The sequence below is a fragment of the Dysidea avara genome, chromosome 2 (assembly GCF_963678975.1).
Source record: "Dysidea avara chromosome 2, odDysAvar1.4, whole genome shotgun sequence".
NCBI lineage: Eukaryota > Metazoa > Porifera > Demospongiae > Dictyoceratida > Dysideidae > Dysidea > Dysidea avara.
The window spans coordinates 38965115-38987040 of record NC_089273.1 but is presented as its reverse complement, the minus strand read 5'-3'; the positions used below and the strand labels follow the sequence as shown (position 1 = coordinate 38987040).

The following is a 21926-nucleotide window of genomic DNA, read 5'->3' as shown; positions in this document are numbered from 1 at the left end:
GGGACTTTTGGGGTCGAAATAGGCAGCATGTGTTTTTCAATGTCTGAATGTTTAACCCTTTTGCGTTAGAGCGTAGATATAAATGATTGGTTTAACCAATGCTTGATTACTGTTTGGACCCTTACCATCGAAATGCAATCAACCAACTTGAAATGATCCAACTTAGAGCTGTGCGGTTTGTCACAACAACCCATGGCGAAGAGACCTTGACGACAGTATTACCACAATCCTACACCTGTTAAATTGGACAACTCTACAAGATTGAGAGAAAACAATACACTAATTCTTTTATTCAAATTAGTAAGTAACCTACTTATTGTTTCTCACCACTATTTGCCATCTCCGTCCTTTCCAAACACTAGAGCTAATCAGGCCCCAGCCTATTATACCCAAAACTTTACCTATTATGCTTATGAGCATTGCTCAAATATTAAGCCTACTATGCTTGAAATTATGCTTTCAAAGCAAGGTTATGCTCTAGAATTGACTGTTTTATTAGAATATATCAGCCTTTCCTGACTGCTGTATTAGAGTAAGTGACTGCTCTATTAGAGTATCTCAATCTTATTTCTGCAACGTTTAAATAACCAACAAAGAAACAGTTTAATAAGTTATATTAAATATGAAATGCACTAATAATACTATTGGCAGTGATTATTTGCTTTCTTTCAGAAGCGCTTACTGAGCATTTTAATTAAATTTTCAAATATCGTCTCTATTATGCTGGCATTATGCTTGATGCTTTGGTCACCTATTATGCTTTAAATTATGCTGGCACAATTAGCCAGGGCCTAGAGCTAATCATCAACTAAAATTTTCTTACTACCAATCTAGAACAGAAATTTATTACAATTTCTTTTCTCACAAGACGACCATTGAATGGAATCCCTTACCCTATCCTGATCTTCATGAGATTGACATAGAGATATTTAGGCATACTTATTTACTTAATAATTATCACTGTAATTGTACATTAGTGTATTACCTATAAGGGTTTTGCTAATCAACAAATCGATAAAAATAATAATAATGAATAAACAAACGACAGGTATATGAGGTTGAGAGAGCTTGCTTTTTCACAGCTATTAGTGGCATGGGGCCCCACTACTACAACAGTTTTTAGGAAGCTTGCTTCTATGATGGGCGAGAGACATAGCATTAATAACAGCAAATGCTTATTCTGGCTGTGGTGTAGGCTTTGCTTTTCACTTTTATGATCTTCAGTGATGCGCTTGAGGGGTCATCCATCAACATCAAATATTGATCTGGCCTACTCTGAGGGCCACTTGGAGTCTGGTGGCCTTGTTTGATTGCTGGTATTTCCAGCTGTCCAGCACTTTAACACATAGTGTTGGGTGTGGTGGCAAGGGCAGTCCATCTAGCCGAAAGGAAAAGCCTCTGGCTCTCCTGTAATCACTTCCCAGATGTTTGCTAATCTTCTCCTTTGTGCAATCTGTAATTAAGCATGCAGATCTGGTCGCTATTTGATTTGGTGAAATGCTCTCACTGAAAATTTGGCGGTGTACGTGAGTGCTGTAAGTACGATAATTATACAACCAAGTACTAAGAACAATAAGAAATGTAGATAAAATTACATCATAAATAAATAATGAATAAATAAATAATTAAAATTAATATTCTTAAAACTAGGAGGCCTAAGACATGAAATAGGTGGGGATAGATTTTCCTGTGAATTAAGGCACGGCCGTATAATAATCACACCTGTTCATGCTAATGACTTGAGCATACATGTAATTCTATATAACACCCAGAAAGACACCAAAACCCGACACAATCGCACTTTTTTTTTCAAAATCCTGTTTATTAAATATTTATAATGTACTTAGCCAAGTTTATCCTATAGCAAACTTTCAGCTTCATATGCCAATACTTTTGTTTCAGAGTTAGCTACAGCACTACAATGTAGCAAAAACAGAAAATTGATTTGTACAGCAAGTAGCTATAGGGAAAATAAATTACAGGCACTTACAAAAATGGTTGTAGCTTACCAATGGATGAGGTACAGAGCTGAAATCACTGTATACAAAAGGCAAAATTTGTGAAGAAAAAATTGATCACGTACGATAGCTTCAATATGATGTACACAAATGCTAATAACTTGTGCATCCTTGGGTCTACTGCAACAGCACAAAGATTTCCAACTCCTCTTGAGCAGGTAAATAAGATGATATCTAGGTTTGTAATTTTTGTCCCTTCTTTCACTAAGAAAGAGGCTTTCAAAAATTTTACAGATTTTTCTTCAATAAAACCCAAGTATTTCATCTATTGTATTCAATGCTTTGTATTGTAAATTTAGGCCTGGTCACAATTTTCGGCTACTGCTATTTTATAGCAAATCGCCACATATTAGTTTCACTAATATTAATTTTGTTGTTAAGTGGTATTATGGGTCAAGCTTTGTGTGTGAAAAAGGCACCTTTTGCAAATCCGATCACAAAATTAATATATGTGCATAGGTAGGGTTTCCACTCAAAATGGGAAGGTGCTTCAATTTTTGTTAAAACCAGGCACACGCCCACAGCCGGCCGAAGGCCGGCTGTGGGCGTGCGCCTGGTTTACTGTAATTGTTTCCGTAAAAGTGTGTGTGTGTACCTATCTGTCTACCTATTTACCTATGTTTGTCCGTACGCACCCACGTGAGCAAAATCGTTTAATAACGGTGAAAGCAGCTTTTACGTAAGAAGTAAAAGTGAAATGAAGTCTGTATTAAACTTCTGCACAGGTGAACTTTGCTCTGAGGTGGTTTCTTTTCGGCGGACTGAAATACGGGTGTGGTGACTTTCCTCAGACTACCTTCCCCTTGAGGTTTTCAGGCATTTAGCAACTGAAAAACAACGGTGCAGGCCTCGTACACTGCCAGGAATAACCTATCGCTTCGAGTTGAAAGGGGGCGTATTCCTTACGTACGCGAACGAAAATGAAGAGCAGCTTTGAGGCTTTGTCGAGAGAATTTGTGGGAAAAAACACGTTAGTCACACTATAAAACAGTTTAGAAGATAGTTTTGTGCGTAATATGTTGGTAAAAGCGGTTTATTTAACAAACGCTTCCTTAGCAGTGCATAGCAACGTAATTGAATGAATTACGAATATTTCATGAATTACGAGAAATAGCTATTTATATTATTGCACAACCCAAACTACCATATTGTAAAGTAGTAATACATGGTTGGTTAATTCATAGTAGTATATACTGTCTATAGTTATTCCAGATGAGTTAGCTAGCTGCATGGCGCCTGGTTTTTAGAAGTAGCACAACATCAACTTGTTTCTGGAGATTTTCATAAAGATTTACCTTTAAGATAAAGCAAACAATAAGCCTGTACCTAATATTCCAGCATAATTGTGAGAATAATAGGTCACCAATTTCGTGAGAATAATTCCAGAATAATAGGATGGTCGCAGGTATAATTTTAGAATTATCGGACATCCATGGGAGTAATCAGTGGAATTAAGGGGCGTGCCTATTCTTGATTAGCTAGAAGAAAGTACTAAACTACTAAGAATGATAGATAGCCGGCATTATTATATGAGACTGGCTGAAAGGAGCTGAAAAACCTCTAAAAGATTGATATACTCTAATAGAACGCTGCAATAAATACTCTTTGTCCACACCAGTGGAGGTGTTATGGAATCAATTCAAACAAATGTGCTTCAAGTGCTTAGCTCAAGTACCATCAAAGTTTTCTTCCACTAATACAAAGCAACCATGGGTGACCTCTCACATTAAGCGCTTATCTCGTAAAAACAACGACTTTACAACTTAGCCAGGCGCTCAAATTGTAATCATCACTGGGATACTTATCATAGTTTTAAACACAAAGTTCAACAGGAATGCCGTAAAGCTTACAATGATTATATTGAAGGGCTAGTTGATTCAAATGGTTCTGTGTCAAAAAAGCTTTGGACTTACATCAAGAGTCAAAAGAAAGACCACTGTGGTGTGGCACCATTAAAGGTTAATGATGTTGTAATCAATGATAGCTTAGTTAAAGTACAAACACTCAATGAGTACTTTACATCAGTATTTACTCCAATTACAACAGAGACTCCTCCAGAGTTACATGTCCAATCTGCACCGGACATAAACCCTATCATAGTTGACACTAATGGTGTTTCTGAGCTGCTGCAATCTTTGGATATCCATAAAGCTTGTGGACCTGATGGAATACCAGCCCGTCTACTGAAAGAAACTAGAGAAATTATTTCTCCCTCCTTAGCCTTCATTTTTCAAGCCTCATTACAACAATGTTCACTACCTTTAGATTGGAAAAGGGCAAATATTGTACCACTCTTTAAAAAGGGTGATCGTTCTCTTCCTAGCAATTATAGGCCTGTTTCATTAACATGTATCTGTTCAAAACTGTTAGAGCACATCGTGTATTCACATATTTACTCCCATTTTGCTAAATATAATCTTCTGTGTGATCAACAACATGGGTTTAGACAAGGTCGCTCATGTGAAACTCAGCTACTATTGACAATCAATGACTTTGCCGAAAGTTTAAATAACAATGATCAAACCGATGTTGTACTACTAGATTTTTCAAAGGCATTCGACAAAGTGTCCCATCAACACCTGTTCCATAAGCTCCACCATTACGGTATCCGAGGTAATTTACTTGACTGGATTAAAGACTTTGTACTGCAGAGATCTCAGTGTGTGGTGGTTGAAGGTCAACAGAGCCACTTAACAGCAGTTACCTCTGGTGTTCCTCAAGGTACTGTCCTTGCTCCACTTTTGTTTCTCTGTTTCATAAATGGTTTACCAAATAACATATCATCCAAAATCAAGTTATACGCTGACGATGTATTACTTTATGCCACCATTCGCACAGAACAGGACTGCAATCAGTTGCAGAAGGATTTAGATGTACTGGGAAAATGGGCAGACAATTGGAAAATGGTGTTTAACCCACAAAAATGCGAATTTCTTAGGATAGCTAACAAGAAACACACAATACTAGCTCAGTATAATGTTCAAAATAAACCAATCAAGGAAGTCAACCATGCCAAATACTTGGGTGTAACAATAAGCCAAAATCTATCCTGGTCAGAACACATAAAACAAATAACTTCCAAGGCTAACAGAACTAAAGGTTTTCTTCAGCGTAACCTCCACAATTGTACACCAACAATTAAGGACAGGTTGTACAAAGCAATGGTTAAGCCAATTATAGAGTATGCAGCTGTTGTCTGGGCACCTCATACTAAGAGGGATATTGATATGATTGAGAGAACACAACGACAAGCAGCTAGATTTGTGACCAGCAACTACTCCCGTTACGCTAGTGTCACGCAAATGCTTACAGACCTTAATTGGCCTACACTTGCACTATGCAGAGATGAACTGAAAGCCATAATGATGTTTAAAATAATTAACCACCTTGTTGACATCCCAGTAAATCCGTTTCTGACATCCATATCCACTGTACATAGTACCAGAGGTCATAATATGAGATTTATGCAACCAATGACACGGATTGATTCTTATATGTACTCCTTTTTCCCTTCGGCAATCAAAATCTGGAATGATCTACCCCAAAATGTGATTGACTCTAATGATATTGATCAGTTCAAACAAAAACTAGCAATTATTTAATTTGTATACTTGTATGTATGTTGTGACCTGTGCACTATACTCTAATAGAGGTCTGCACAGTATTACCAATAATTACCAATAAAATACTGCAATAGAGCAGTCAGATCATTTCGTGTTAAGAATCTGCAGACAGCATTAGGGATTTAACTGCACGATTATCTGCAATTCTGAAACTTTTACATCTTATACCAGTGTATCTTCTTAAAATCTTTCAACAAACATATTGATATCATTATCCACTAAACTTAGCATGTAGTTACAGCTCCAGCTTTAATACACTGATAATTGAAAACTCTTTTGTTATACTACCAATAGCTATTTTAAATCTGTTGGAATGGCTATAATAATTATGTGTAAGGTGGAATGCTTCATTAATTTAGACAAACTAATTATATCAGCATCTTGAGAATTAAGTGACTACAGCTACAGAAACTAAGTGAGCATTATTATGGAATAATAGGCTAGATAAAAGAATAAAAAAAGAATAATAGGGGAAAATTTTGGGAAATTCTGGAAAGAATAATAAGTAAAATTTTGAGCATATTAGGCTCAGGTCTAGCAAACAAGTGCTCATTTGTTATTGGATTGTTTACAGCATTCAATATCAGCATATTGTTAACTTATGTATGTAAATATCCAAAAAGTGGTCACATGACCAAAAATTCCTTCATATAGGATTTCCACTGCAAAATAAGATGATTCCTCAACGATTTTCATTGTTTCTGATGATTATCACACAAACTGACTTTAAGATACGTAAGCAAACAAGTGCTAAACTGTCAATTGCTTTCTATATATCATGCAGTTACATGTCCAACAATCCCATTACAGCTATACAGGATGTGCTATAGAACTACATAATGTAGATGTCATTATTAAGGTAAAAATTCACTATTTGTTACTTAGATCACTCCAAAGTACAAATTGGCTGTCCAATGTAACTATTGTGGTATTTTTGGTCACGTCACCACTTTTTGTACGTTCTTGTGTGTTAAACTTGTGCTGATACCCAATGTTACAAGCAACCCAGTAATAAATTATCACTTGTTTGCTTTATCTTAAAGGTCAGTCTGTGTGAAAATCTCAAGAAAACAACAAAAGGAAGGACCTTCCTATTTTGAGTTGGAAACCTACAATGCATCTGTTATTTTGATACTATTACTGAAACAAGCTGGAGTAGTGCATGATATTAAATCATAGTAAAACAAAAAGAAGTGTTGTATCCCTACTGTACATTTCCATTATGGTATCTTGAGCACAGTAGAGATATAACACTTCTTATTGTTTTACTGTATATTTAATATTGTGCACTAACTCCAGCTTGATTGAGTACTTTTTTTATCGATGTGCTATGGTCCCTACTCTAGATACATGCCTAATATAAGTGAAACATGCCAACAGCTTCCCTCATGTGTAGGTGATCGACCCACATGGTGCATAATTTTTAGTTATACCATAGGCACTTTCGCTTTGCCTGGTATATGCACTCATGCTTGTGACATAACTATTACATATATTTTGTAATTTTACCCTTAATTGTGGGTATATATATGCTGTGGAGCTATAATGAATACATTAATTAATTAATCAATTAATTGATGTTAGAGAATCCTAGAAAAGTTATTTATTTAACTGCACATGCAACTAAGCACTCATTGCATATAGAGGAGGTACAACACAAATTAAGAGCTATTGAAAAGAATTTGCAGTAATTGCATTCTTCAAATGTGACCGGATTTCATATAACAAGGCTTCCACACACACAAAATCAAACTTACGATTTTACCAGAAATGGATTGCTGGTCTAATATACTATCATATTTCACACTGTACTTCCTTCAGCACTGGCAAGTCTGGTTTCTGTAGCAGCTTTCTTCCGACCCTGTCAAAGCCACGAGTGTGAGATTGGCACCATTAAATGGCCATGGCTTTGTGATAATGGTGTGTAGTGAGCTGGGACTTCACAGAGAGCTCGCCAATAGTGTTCTCAGTCAATTTGGAGTAATTTGAGGGCCATGGAGGGCCATGGAGAGCCCAAACTTGGCCTCTGGACTCCAATCGTCTTCTTACTCCATTTTATACCCGTATAATAAGATCACCGTCCACCCCCACCCTCCCACCCTTAGTACTGCCATCTGTGATATTACTACCCGCTCGAAAAAAGCTGCTCAAAACAGGGCAAATTTTGGGTATCAGAAATGTATACACCCACTCAGTGATAGCTAGTGAACAGATGAACAGTTGGTGCAAATTTTGTTTGCACAGCTGTAGGCACTGGGAAGTTATTACACAATGATTCCTTAAAATCGCCATATCTCCTAACAAAGCTTTGTGCGTCGAAGCCTTGTTTTGTCAAATTCAGTCACAAATAGTAAAATCATGGAAAATCTATCAGTAGACAAGATTTGATCAACTGGAAAGCTACTTAGACACTTGTGCAGTTGATTTTCACTGGTTTCCTCTTCCCAACTTGCTGCTTGGCTTTATTTCGTATGGTTAGTTATTCATCACATGATGGTTCCTCCAATAAGCTGTGTATATCAAAACTTAACCACTGGGATTGAATACTACTTTGATTGGGTTCTAGGCTTGCAACCGGGGTCAGTGAGTGAGTGAGATGAAATTTCAAGTTTTGGAGATTTAAAAAAATTTCTATCCGGTCACTGGTAAGTGTTTTCTTGCTTTTAATGCTGTATTTCATGTTAGATGGACTAATATTATTCTTCTGTAAAGGTGATTTTCGTGGTATAAAATGTCTCTAGGATGATTTTTAAAGGCAGAATTTTAGGCAGCGCTTGTCATTTTTGGGGAATCCCTACTTAAACAGTACTAATTAGAAAATTAAATCTAAGAAACAAATGCATTATTTAGAAGTTTAGATACAGTTTTAGGATTAGTGAGATGGACTCCTCCAGCAAAAATAATTCATTGTGCTTGCACGGTCACCATTTTATGTCAAAACAACAAACTCACTGGTGGGATGCGTGCGCCCTTTAGGGTTCCAACAAGTGTACGCCCTGTGCACCTAGGTGTCTTTCCTTTCATCTTCAATTTGGTTGGTTGTCTTCTTCTTCAAGCATTGAAACCATACTGAGGTGTTAATTTTCCGTATCAGCACTTTTCTGGAGACACCACAAAATTATTTCAGAAAGCACTTATGCTGCTGAAAGAGCGGGGCACATATATTATGATTTCAAGTGTTGTACATGAAAAATTAAGGCTGCTGAGTTGTCACTTTGACTTTTGCCAATGCCTAAACTACAATCAACGAAAAGATTATTACTTAATAGATGGACAGATACTCGAAGGCTTGTTCCTCTAAACAAACTGATTCAGTCATTTAGTGTCAGATGGTGAAATCAGCGAGTGATTTGATAGTACACAAGTGAAAATTTTATTACCTCATCCTGTTAGCCAAGACTAAGCTCCAAACAACTGAAAGGACCTGTTCATTTGAAAAACTTCTGGCCTGGGTGAATAGAACGCGGACCATTGTACTGAAAGTGGTCATAGATCTGAGCACCACTGCTACTACGACCAAAGGTAAGCTATGCACACTACTACGGACCTATGTGCTTCTAATTTTGGTACAGTACGTACTTTAATACAGGAACTTAATAGATAGTTTACAAGTTGCACTGTAACTAGCTGTGCTACAACAAAAACTAAACAAACTAGTACCTTAAAAAACCGTTAATTTGAAAATGAAGTACGGATCTATGCAATACAAAGTAGTCAAACAAGAGATGAATGGTTGCATTACAGCATTGCTCAATGGGAAAGTCCCTACTTTGCACATGGCTATAAATTTGCTCAATGCCAAAGTAGGGACTATCCCACCGAGCTATGCTGTAATACCATTATTCATCTCTTGTTTCACTGCTTTTTATTGCATAGATCCCTACTTTATTTTTAGATTAACAATTAAAAAAAATACTATAAAAGTGAATAACTATGAATATTGCACACATGCCAATCACTCTGGAATAATTTATTGATCTGGCTATGCATTTTAATAGTAGGATCTGCACATACATGGGGACATAATATTGTCTATCACCAAAACTTAAATAGCAAGTGCATTGAACATGACGATTATAACTTAACAGTAATTATGTATCTTACCACTGACAACAAGTTCTGCACTGCATTTAGCTGTATTTCCATAAACATTTTCAATAATGCATACATATGTTCCTTCATCTGCTTTTGTAATATTTTGGACTGTAAGAATATTATTTCGTGAATGGCAATTCTTCCCTTTATATTGCCACTGGTAAGTAAACTCCTCCTTTCCTACTCCTACAGATGTTGCAGTAAAGGTTGCTGTGTCATTCACTTCTAAATGCAGTTTGACAGGTTCAATTTTTACCTTAGGCAGACCTACACATAATTTATACCAGGATTTACTTCATTACGTTTACAACACACAGTATTCACATAAGGATTAACTGTAGTCAACTCACCAGTAACAGATAGATCAGCTGGATTTGATTCAATGCTGCCGTCAGCATTGCTGACTTCACAAGTGTATGTATTTTGATCGGTTGATCTTATTTCTGGAATCACCAATGTTTTTTCATTGATACCAGGCACTTTATGAGGAAATGATCCTGATGCTATTATCCACTGATACGTCACATCATCAGTTGTAGCAGAACAACTAAATGTAGCACACTGTGCAAGATCCAAAGTTTGTGAGACAGGGTGACTTGCAATCTTAGGAGGTTGAGCTAGGGAGGTAATTACACTGAAAACTATAGATTTGCAAGAAGTATAACATCAATTGGCTAAAAGAACAAGTTTTTACACTTGTTGGTTAGGTCTTTAGTAGATATGGTTAGCTAAAAGAGCATGGTGTGATTGTGTTGGAAGCACATGTCTAATTTGACAAAATAATAGTGTTTCCATGATGATAGACTCTGTAATAATATCAATAAGGAACCTAAAAAATGGCTGATGGAAACTGTTGTTAAACAACAGTTACCAGCATTGACAGTCCCAGACCCAGGGGTTCTAGGGGGTTCAGTCGAACCCCCATTTTAAACTGGAAATTTTATTTTTACTGTAAAACAATCTTATCAACTGTAATCTGTGTTTTAGGTTTTAACCATAGCGCTTTGAGATTATCTGTGTACATAGAAACCAATTTAATGATGCATGAATACATACAGTGGTTTTCTCTCTATTGCTAAGGATTCTGATATTCTTAGATAATTACAGTATCATGAACCATGGTGGTGGTTCATAATAGAGATCGCCTATGTTTTTTTTTCCAAAATCCTAATACTCTACTCAACTAAACAACACCTTATCAACTTCAAAAGAAGCCTTAGAAGTTAATATGGAAGAAGTTTAGATCCACTAGCAAAGATAAAGTAAAAAGGACTTGATAAAAGTACTTTTCAAAGAACTGAAATCTGCCATTATAAGCCATTTTGTTCATCATCTTATTATTCTTATTATTAGCACACAGTATGGTAGTACTGTTTAAGTAGGATTTGCATCAAAAGTGACATGCACCACCAAAAATACCACCTATTAAGGTTATGGAATAGTTTAAAATGCGTGGGCGGAACAAATTACAAAACTTGTTTACATTAAGCAGGGATAAATAATTTAAACATCTGTGTTGTGTTAGCAATACAACTAATTGTCTTCATTTGTTTTTACAGTAGAACAACTACTGTTCTTGGGTGTGTGATCCACAATAGAGCAATGCTTCATAAAAACGTGCCGCCGAAAACCAGACTAACAGATTACTGAATCCTTATAATTTCAACACAAGTGACTAAACAACTAAAATATCTAGATCCTGTGGAAGCGATTTTTTACATTAATGGTTGTACAGACATTTTATTGAACTTTTAGTAGTTTTTTCGAGTGAAACAAACTCTTTGAAGGCTTGTATCTGAGTCACTGGGAAGAAACATGCCAAAAACGCTTCCACAGGACCTAATAAATTTAATATACAGCGTCACTATGCCCCAGAAATGCTAATAGAGCCTACAGCTTTTGCTGTATTTGGTGGCGGAAAAACATGGTAGTGACAGCTGGAGCTGAGCGATGTATGAGCTGGCTTACCTGTGTTACTACAACACATTATAGTGTTCCACCTGCCTCAAACTACACTGTAGCTACATAAAAACCTTAAATATGAAGAGCTTCATCTTTATTTAAAACTTTTCATGCTGCTAGACTGGTTTTATGGGGTTCTCAAAAAATATCGATAGGCATTCAAATTTTGAATGATTGCCCATGACTATACCGTAACCTTAAAACCAGCTTAGAAACTTCTTACACAACGAAAATCACCTTTACAGAATAATATTAGTCCATCTAACATCAAACGTAGCGTTAAAAACAAGAAAACACTTACTGGCGGCTGGATATAGAAATTTTTTTTTAATCGTCAAAACTCAAAATTTAAAGTAGACTTTTTCTAGTGGGGCTAAGATCTGTTCAACTTCTTTAGTAACGATACTAGTATCAAGGACCTCTTTCAATGGCTGATAGTTAGAATGATTTTTGGGAACTGGTTGATTGCTGGCTAATGAAGCAATGTTACCTGTTTGTGTAGACTTTGATAATAAATAAGAGATGTAAATATCCATGCATCATTAAAGTAGACTTTGATTTTAAACTCAAAATCAAAGTCTACTTTATCGTATGATCATTATTTAGTTAACTATTATTGTATATAAGTTTTTGCTATGTAGTTGCAAATTTGTTAAATTCTTTTTGTACTGATCAGGCTTTACAGGCTCCTTGAGCCTTCTTTACCTGTAACACAAATACTAATACTAATATTAAACCTAAGTATTTATATCAGCATCTTGAGAATTAAGTGACTGTAGCTACAGAAACTAAGTGATGGAATAATAGGCTAGATAAAAGAATACAAAAGAATAATAAGAGAAACTTTTGGGAAATTCTGGAAAGAATAATAGGTAAAATTTTTAGCATATTAGGCTCAGGCCTACCCTGTAAAGAGTTCAGCTACAAACAATTCACCCTGTAGAGAGATCAGTTTAGAATTAGAAGTTACCTTGTAGGGAATTCAACTGTGGAAAGAGATACCTGTAGTTCAGCTAGAAGAAGTCACCTTGTAGAAAGTTCAGCTACAAAGAACCACCATGTAGAGAGTTCAGTTACAAACAAATTGTCCTGTAGAAAGATCAGCTAGAAGTAGTTGCCTTGTAAAGAGTTCAGCTACAAAGAAGCCATCATGTAGAAAGTTCACTGCAAACAAATCACCTGTAGGGAGTTCAGCTACAAACAAATTACCCTGTAGAGAGATCAGCTTGAAGAAGTTACCTTTTAGAGAATTCAGCTACAAAGAAACCACCATGTAGAGAGTTCAGCTACAAACTAGTGACCCTGTAGGGACATCAGCTAGAAGAAGTTACCTTTTAGAGAGTTCAGCTACAAAGAAACCATCATACAGAGTGTTCAGCTGTAAACAAATCACCTGTAGAGAGTTCAGCTACAAACAAATCACCATGTAGAGAGATCAGCTAGAAGAAGTTTAATACCTTGTAGAGAGTTCAGCTACAAAAATTCACCCTGTACAGAAATCAGCTAGAAGAAATTACCTTGTGGAGAGTTCAGCTACATACATATCACCCTGCAGAGAGATCAGCTAGAAGAAGTCACCTTGTAGAGAGTTCAGTTACAAAGAAACCACCATGTAGAGAGTTCAACTGCAACCAAATCACCCTGTAGAGAATTCAGCTACAAACGAATCACCCTGTAGAGAGATCAGCTAGAGAAAGTTACCTTGTACAGAGTTCAGCTACAAAAAAAATCATCATGTAGAGAGTTCAGCTACAACCAAATCACCCTATAGAGAGATCATCTAGAAGAAGTCATCTTGTAGAGAGTTACAAAGAAACCAGCTGCAAACAATTCACCCTGTAGAGAGATCAGCTAGAAACAAGTGATCCTGTAGGGCAATCAGCTAGAAGAATTTACCTTGTAGAGAGTTCAAATGCAAACAAATCACCCTGTAGAGAGATCAGTTAGAAGAAGTTACCTTGTAGATAGTTCAGCTACAAACAAATCATCCTGTAGAGAGATCAGCTAGAAGAATTTACCTTATAGATAGTTCAGCTACAAAAAATTCATAAGATCAGCTAGAAGAAGTCACCTTGTAGAGTGTTCAGTTACAAAGAAACTACCATGTAGAGTTCTGTAATAAATATATGTATTATATATCCCTCCCAAAAACACCTTTGCTGTAAAAAAAGCGCATCCAAGAAACTACAAGTATCTGTAACCCAATGTAAAACAGATAAGCTGTAGAAATACCCTCCATGGAATTAATGGGTAACTGAAAGAGCTGATATCTAGAGCGGCCAAGAATCAATAATGTTACTACAACTGACTATGATTTCCAAATAATACCTTGACTGTAGAACAGGTAAATAAAAGTAACTGGCAACCAAAACAGCTGATATCTGAAGCGGCCAAGAATAAAAGTTAAGTTGATACAACTTACTACTATTATAAACTTGCAACATTGAATCCTAATCATTCAACTGTGTTCTATACATTCACCCTTGCTACATCCTAAATTAATTCTTTGTAACTCTAATTGGCTGGTAATTTGGCTGCCTTTTTCAATGGTCAGAGTAAAGAAAAAAGGCAGCCAAATTACCAGCCAATTAGAGTTACAAAGAATTAATTTAGGATGTAGCAAGGGTGAATGTATAGAACACAGTTGAATGAATAGGATTCAATGTTGCAAGTTTACAATTGTAGTAAGTTGTATCAACTTAACTTTTATTCTTGGCCACTTCAGATATCAGCTGTTTTGGTTGCCAGTTACTTTTATTTACCTGTTTACAGCCAAGGTATTCTTTGGTAATCATAGTAAGTTGTAGTAACATTATTGATTCTTGGCCGCTCTAGACATCAGCTCTTTCAGTTACCCATTAATTTCATGGACTGTTTTTCTACAGCTAATCTGTTTTACATTGGGTTACAGATACTTGTAGTTTCTTGGACGTGCCTCTTTTTTACAGCAAAGGTGTTTTTGGGGGGGAATATCACTATTTTTGTCAGTTATATAATTTACAGACCCAAAGTTCAAGCCATGGGAGGTGTTTGATGAATTCTGCCTTGTAGAGGTGTTGCAACCAAACAGAAATCTGCTGATAGGCGGTGAGCATATAACATACATTCCTCTAGTAGCTATTAATTTTTTCTTAGGACAAGGGCCAGTGGAAATTACTGGTCATGCCAAGCAATAATGGCTACAGTATGGGTAACCAAAGATGTGTGTAAAGCACTTATTTGCAAAGCATGCTTTTCTAGGTGATCTTGGGGAATGCCACCATCTTGAAATAGCATCTCTGAGATTGCATCTGAGATCTGGGAGTGTTTTCAGACAGAGATGTAAATATTCAGCTATATTGTTCAATAACTGTTCTATTACAGTATTTTATTGCCTGACTGTTCTATTAGAGTATTTATTGCTTGACTGTTCTATTGGAGTATATCAATCATTCTGTGCTTGTCAATGAATAAAACCAAGAGTACATAATATATATATTTAGGGAGAGTGTCCAACGCTGCATTGCTCCATCAAAACGCACTGCGTAAAAGTGTTACATCATCTCCCACATATCTCAGTATAACGTCAGTAAACTCCAGTACAAGGCTTCGCCGCGAAAGACTCGTTGATAGGCGTTGATAGGCGTTGATATATCAAAGGCAGTGAAAGCGAAGACCTGCAACCTCTTAGAGTGCTTGGTATTAGTCACTGCGCTTGGTTATGGTGCCTATTATAAGTCACAGGCGCTTTGCGACTAGTGACAAAATGGCGGCTTCCAGTGGAGGTGAGTGCAATCGTGATTTAAACGGACAAACGCTTAACACTTTTATCGCTTTGTTTCAGCACACATTTGTGATACAGATCGCCTGCAAGACGGAATAGTGATCTCGAGTCGCGTTGTAGCGCCTCGGAATCTTCCTGCCATTCGATCCATCGCTACCACTCGAGAGGAAGAGGTGGTTCAACGGAATGATAATGTCGAGGATGCTGTAACGATTACTGCAACACAGTCAGGTATTATATAAGTCTACCTGCAGCAAATGAATCAATTTCACATTTGTTTTCTCTGAAGGAGGAGTGGTGATGCAACCAGGTGGTGTGTTAAGACAGAGTGGAGTATTGCCAGGTATGCAGCAGGCTGGTTTGAGACTTAATAACTACAAAAATTATTCAGAAGGAAGTGGAGCTGCTTGTATACAGTTGCCTGGCAGTCACACAAGCTGTAATGCAGCAAGTTTCTTCTCCTTCAATCCCTTTGCAGTGCACAGAGAAGGCCAAATGGATGCTGCAACACTGCCAGGTATGTCAAAGTCTACTTGAAGTGATTGAATCAATTTCATGTTTGTTACTCTGAAGGAGGAGTGGTGATGCAACCAGGTGGTGTGATAAGACAGAGTGGAGCATTGCCAGGTATTCAGCAGGCTGGTTTGAGACTTAATAACTACAAACATCATTCAGAAGGAAGTGGAGCTGCTTGTATACAGTTGCCTGGCAGTCACACAAGCTGTAATGCAGCAAGTTTCTTCTCCTTCAATCCCTTTGCAGTGCACAGAGAAGGCCAAATGGATGCTGCAACACTGCCAGGTATGTCAAAGTCTACTTGAAGTGATTGAATCAATTTCACGTTTGTTACTCTGAAGGAGGAGTGGTGATGCAACCAGGTGGTGTGATAAGACAGAGTGGAGCATTGCCAGGTATTCAGCAGGCTGGTTTGAGACTTAATAACTACAAACATCATTCAGAAGGAAGTGGAGCTGCTTGTATACAGCTGCCTGGCAGTCACACGAGCTGTAATGCAGCAAGTTTCCCCTCCTTCAATTCCATTGCAGTGCACAGAGAAGGCCAAATGGATGCTGCAACACTGCCAGGTATGTCAAAGTCTACTTGAAGTGATTGAATCAATGTCACGTTTGTTTACTCTGAAGGAGGAGTGGTGATGCAACCAGGTGGTGTGTTAAGACAGAGTGGAGTATTGCCAGGTATGCAGCAGGCTGGTTTGAGACTTAATAACTACAAAAATTATTCAGAAGGAAGTGGAGCTGCTTGTATACAGTTGCCTGGCAGTCACACAAGCTGTAATGCAGCAAGTTTCTTCTCCTTCAATCCCTTTGCAGTGCACAGAGAAGGCCAAATGGATGCTGCAACACTGCCAGGTATGTCAAAGTCTACTTGAAGTGATTGAATCAATTTCACGTTTGTTACTCTGAAGGAGGAGTGGTGATGCAACCAGGTGGTGTGATAAGACAGAGTGGAGCATTGCCAGGTATTCAGCAGGCTGGTTTGAGACTTAATAACTACAAACATCATTCAGAAGGAAGTGGAGCTGCTTGTATACAGCTGCCTGGCAGTCACACGAGTTGTAATGCAGCAAGTTTCCCCTCCTTCAATTCCATTGCAGTGCACAGAGAAGGCCAAATGGATGCTGCAACACTGCCAGGTATGTCAAAGTCTACTTGAAGTGATTGAATCAATGTCACGTTTGTTTACTCTGAAGGAGGAGTGGTGATGCAACCAGGTGGTGTGTTAAGACAGAGTGGAGTATTGCCAGGTATGCAGCAGGCCAGTTTGGGACTTAATAACTATAACATCACTCAGAAGGGAGTGGAGCTGCTTGTGTACAGCTGCCTGGCAGTCACACAAGCTGTAATGCAGCAAGTTTCCCCGCCTTCAATCCCTTTTTAGTGCGCACTGCCCTCAGAGAAGGCCAGACAGTTCTAGGTGCGTACTTATGTAGCCTACTGTTAACTTGAAATTTTGTATCTTTCCCCATAAGGGAGTGGAGCAACTGTGCAGTCATCATGTATTCCTACAAGCTGCAGTATAGTGAGTGTTGCTGGAGATTTGCCTTTGAAGGTGATGGAAGGTCACAGTGAGATATCCAGAGATGATGTAATTGAGCCAGGTATGCCACGAGCCAACCTTGTCTTTTGCTGATGTTACAACAATTTAGAACGAATTACAGCTACCCAGTCATCTAGTAGCCTTACAAGCTACATATCCCAGGGTGAATCACACTATGAGGATTTGTGTTTCATACCCAGAAAGTGCTCGGATAGTGCCTCGAGTAGGCCTATCCTGGAAGTAATTCAGAAAACTACATTTGATGTACCACCAGCTGGGCACATTTCAGTTGCTAGGGTCCTTTTGTATCGAATGGAAGCATCCTACAAATACGAAACACAAGTTTTGTTTACCACTATTAACAATGGCACTATTTCTACTGCTAAGGAATTCTTAGATGCTTGCGGGGTGATATCGGAGAAGAATGGATACAAATTTTGTCCAGGGCTCAATGTGCAGCATTACCATGAATATTTCTTTGCTGTTATCAGATACCATCTGGAAAGTTGTCGTTTGTGGGAACACCCCTTTAAACGAGTCGACTCCAAAAACTGTTCGTTGTGGCATAAACTTCCAGTGCAAGCCCTGTTGAAAGATCGTAGCAAAAGTGCAGTGTTGTGCCGAGGATGCAAGAGACTCAATACTAACCTAGAACACCAACGGAAGAGATCTGATGTCAGTCCAGCTAAACGTGCTAAGCGACTGCTGCCATCATCCAGCTTTAAACTCAAGTACTTATCCCCTAAGAGTGTGGCTAAACGAAAGCAAGCCACACAGCGAGAACGCTCACGAGATAAAGTGGCAATTGCAGAAGCTAACAATGAAGTTGTACTTGAAGATGACCAGAGTGATGAAGTCAATCAAATCATGCAGACCATAGAGAGTGAAGCTGCTACTGAGCTCGATGAAGTACTGAAAGAGATGCCAACTGGTCGCAGTATTTGGAATGACGATAAAAGAAATCCAAAAGCAGAATTCTTTAAAGATCAAAGGCTGAATCGTAAGTAGCTGAAATTTACCACTGCAATAATTATAAGTCATTTACCTTTTTGTGTATTTTTAGGCAATGGGAAAAAGCAAAATCAGTGGAGTACTATCACCATCAGGATAGGTAAATATATGCAAAATAATTAGTTACTAGCTTAATTTCTTTTTTTCATTTGTGCAGCTCTTGCTGTGTTTGTCAGAAGCCCAGCTGCCTACGAGGCATTGAAGAGTTTCAATATCTTACAATTGCCATCACGATCAACTCTTCAAGCCTATACTGGTGCTTTCTTACATGAGGCTGGTGCTGCTGCAGAAAGCATTGCAAAGCAAGTTGAAATGTATGCGGCATCGGTGGCAAAGTGTAAGAAAGAAGGAAAACTAACCCCACAGTCAGATGGCACACTTATATTTGATGAGGTCAAGGTAGTTAGTGGCTTAATTTGGAACTCCCGAAGTCAATGAATAATTGGACTAGCAATGACTGAACGGGACCAAGCTAGCTTACAAGACGTGTTTCAATCCCTTTCTCCAGATCAACATGTCCAGCAAACTACCCACATGCTTCAGTTCCTGTGGAGGGATTTGACCTCTGGTTTTGACATAGTGGGGCCTTACTACAGTTGTTCTGAAAGCATGTCATCGAAGTTTGTTTTAGCCTGCATTTTAGAGACAATTCAACTGTTTCAGGTTTGTATTTTGTTATTAATCTAGCAGTATAGTATGACAATTTTTTGCCACTGTTTTTTTTTTCAAGAATATTTACTCGTGTACTTGCAGGTATATGATCTGAGAACTAGCTTATTAATTTGCGACGGATCTTCTGCAAATTTGGCAGCTCTTAAGGCATCTCATGGCCACTTTACTGGGGCAAACAATAACGACCATTCTGGATTGGATCCTTTTGTGATTAAACCATACTTTATCAATCAATATGATCCACCCAACAAAATTCATTGGCTGATATGCCCTAGCCACCAGGTACACATGTTCACAAAGTTAATCAATGTAATTTTTTTGTAATGCAGCTGAAGAACATGATTAATGCCTTATTCTCGTCTCAAAGTGGTGGCACTAAAGGCTTTCGGTATACTATTGATGGTCAACAGTTCGGCTGGAAGGCTATTACTGATTTGTATGCGAGGGAATGCCAAAGGAGGGAAAGTGGAGTAGCAAGGCTGGTTCCTAAGTTGCGAGAGGCTTTTGTCCTTCGTGACTCCTGGACAAAATTGAATGTGTTGCCTGCAAAGATAATGCAGGTTAGAGTAAAATTTTATTTGTGCTACACTGTTAGTAAATCAAGGATTTATTTGCTTGCAGCAAGAGCTAGTTCTTTCAGAACTATACAAGTACTGCAAACAAGACCCAGCCCCATCTGATTCGGTCAGTGTTGAACTGTGTCTGAAGTATCTTGAGGCTTGCAACAAGCTCTTTGAGAATGGATATTTGAGCCACAAGAAGATAGTCAGTTTGCAGTCTCCAGTGCTAAAATCCATTGAAGATGGTTACTCCTATTTCACCACATGGCACAAGAATCTGTCTACAAAGGGTAAAATAATAGAGAGATTTTATGAATTACCTGCTGATGGTATTTGTATTTCATAGGACCAATGAAGTTACAAGATCCTAGGTTTCTGAGCTGGCAAAGTACGTAAGCTTTTAAATAATGTATTTGTTGTAGAATACTGTGTGGTGTTACATGTATGAAGTGTGACTTGTATTGTTAAGTGTTGGTATGTTGAGGTACAGTGTAACCTCTATATAATGCACCCCTTAAGGTCAACAAACTTAGATGAGAATTCACTGTTACCATATGGTTATTTGATTTTAAGGCTTAATAAGATAAGACAGCTTTCTACAAAAAACTGAACTGTATTATCAGCAGTCTATTGGGAACTCAAAAGCTGTGCTTTATATAGAGGGGTTGAATGCTCAATGGACTAAGGATCCTTCAAGAGCGATTCCACTATACATGGGCATGTATGTCTGTTTGGGTGATGCATACATCATATCATATTACATTGTGTTGTTTTTTTTTTGTTTTTTTTTTTGTAGCATGGGACCTCCTACGTGTTTGCATATATGGATTCAAGAGCTTTGCAGTTAATTTTCTTGAAAAATACCCAGACCACTTTATCAGTCCAGTGAGACTCTCGGGCAGTGCAGTGGAAACACTTTTTAGTCAATTCAAACACACCGCTGGTGGCAAGCTGAGTGCTACCAACTATGCCAATACTCGAGCTGCCCACTTGATTAAACACTGTGTGACCGCCCACCATAGCTCAGTAGGGTACCGAGATGCCACCCTTCAACTAAGTGAATGCACTCTGGAAAAGAAACAATATAACAAAAAGAGTAAATAATTTTATTGCTGTTGATTATCTATCCTACATTAAATTTTCCAAAATAATCATGGTAAACATTTACAGTTGAACCTGTCTAAGCCAGCCACTTTTGCGACAAAATCTCTTGTCCTCAGTGAACAGGTGGATGCTTTAAGACAGGTGAATCAGTTCATAAATTTTCGAGTCATGAAATTTGAGGTATTTAAAAGAAGTGGCCATTAAAACAGGTTCCACTGTGTAACATACCGGCATGCACTGAATCTTTAGTCACAAGATCTTAAAATCATTGCAATTGATTGTTATTTACACACCTCACATACATTTTAGCAAACTCTTACAAATATAGTTTATTGTTTCATGTGAGTCTTGAGATTTATGTGGTGACTCAATAAGCTATCCCTTAGGTTCTGCCCTGCTAATGTTGCCATCCCTTTGGAAGCAGCAGTTGTTTGCTTGAAAGAATTGATAAACTCATTAATTCTAGTGTTGCTCAACTTGCGTACAAATTCACAGTACACGCTCTGGATGGAGACTTGACTCAAATCATCAAATTCAGGTACCTTGGCTAAAAGAAGCTCCACAAAGAGAGATTTGATGTGGTTTGCTTCTTGAAGAGAAGTAGTGACAATGTGCAAAAGCTCAGATCCATGTTCTTTAAAACCAGATTCGTTTACATTTTCTCGGGTGGTTAAATCGACAGCTGTTAGGAATGGCAGCATCTCAGGACAAGGGAAGTACATATGTCCATTGTCCCTATACTTCAGGTAGTCAGGAATATGTTCTTTAGTGTATGAATTGATTCGTTGCAGAATTGTTATTTCTTCTGAAATCTGTCTTCTCTTTTGATCTTCTAAATTATCAGCTCTCATCTTGTCATAACGCAAGTGTAGCATGGTTGCCAGAGCAGCTCCTCCAAAACGTAAATAGGTGTCCTTTCCATCTTCAGAAATTTCTGCTGTTTCCTGTTCCTTCTGCAAAACTCCGTGACACTGCTGTAAGAGATGGTTGAAGACAGCAGATGAATATAGCATCACAAATTTTTTCTTTTCCTTCAGTGAAATTGAATTCTCAGCACAAA

General features: G+C 37.9%; 3 protein-coding genes across 13 annotated transcripts in view; 2 read left to right on the top strand and 1 right to left on the bottom strand.

Moving 5' to 3' along the window:
• The window catches only part of LOC136247287 (uncharacterized), a 178425-nt gene that overhangs the window by 91228 nt on the left and 65271 nt on the right, over positions 1-21926 (bottom strand). For both annotated transcript variants that reach the window (XM_066038905.1, XM_066038906.1), the window contains exons 3-4: positions 10087-10353; positions 9746-10003 (exon numbers count right to left, since the gene is read on the bottom strand). In XM_066038905.1, coding sequence (XP_065894977.1) covers positions 9746-10003; positions 10087-10353 — 525 coding nt within the window. The remainder of the gene's footprint in view (positions 1-9745; positions 10004-10086; positions 10354-21926) is intronic.
• On the top strand, positions 15174-18968 carry LOC136247285 (uncharacterized). 10 transcript variants are annotated; one of them, XM_066038899.1, is made up of 15 exons: positions 15174-15462; positions 15522-15692; positions 15751-15804; positions 15853-15978; positions 16035-16262; positions 16319-16372; positions 16421-16546; positions 16604-16831; positions 16888-17115; positions 17173-17226; positions 17274-17396; positions 17452-17580; positions 17629-18519; positions 18583-18630; positions 18688-18968. In XM_066038899.1, the coding sequence occupies exons 1-15, from the start codon at positions 15399-15401 to the stop codon at positions 18966-18968; spliced, it is 2805 nt and encodes a 934-aa protein (XP_065894971.1). In that variant the 5' UTR covers positions 15174-15398. The 10 variants fall into 10 exon arrangements, with proteins under 10 accessions (XP_065894971.1, XP_065894967.1, XP_065894970.1 ...); XM_066038898.1 differs by having other exon boundaries at positions 15175-15462; positions 16035-16088; positions 16137-16262; positions 16319-16546; XM_066038900.1 differs by having other exon boundaries at positions 15175-15462; positions 16319-16546; positions 16604-16657; positions 16709-16831.
• On the top strand, positions 18984-20913 carry LOC136247286 (uncharacterized). Its single transcript, XM_066038904.1, has 6 exons — positions 18984-19193; positions 19284-19484; positions 19532-19762; positions 19824-20052; positions 20109-20150; positions 20559-20913. Exons 1-6 carry the CDS (start codon positions 18984-18986, stop codon positions 20864-20866), a joined length of 1221 nt encoding a protein of 406 aa, XP_065894976.1. The 3' UTR covers positions 20867-20913.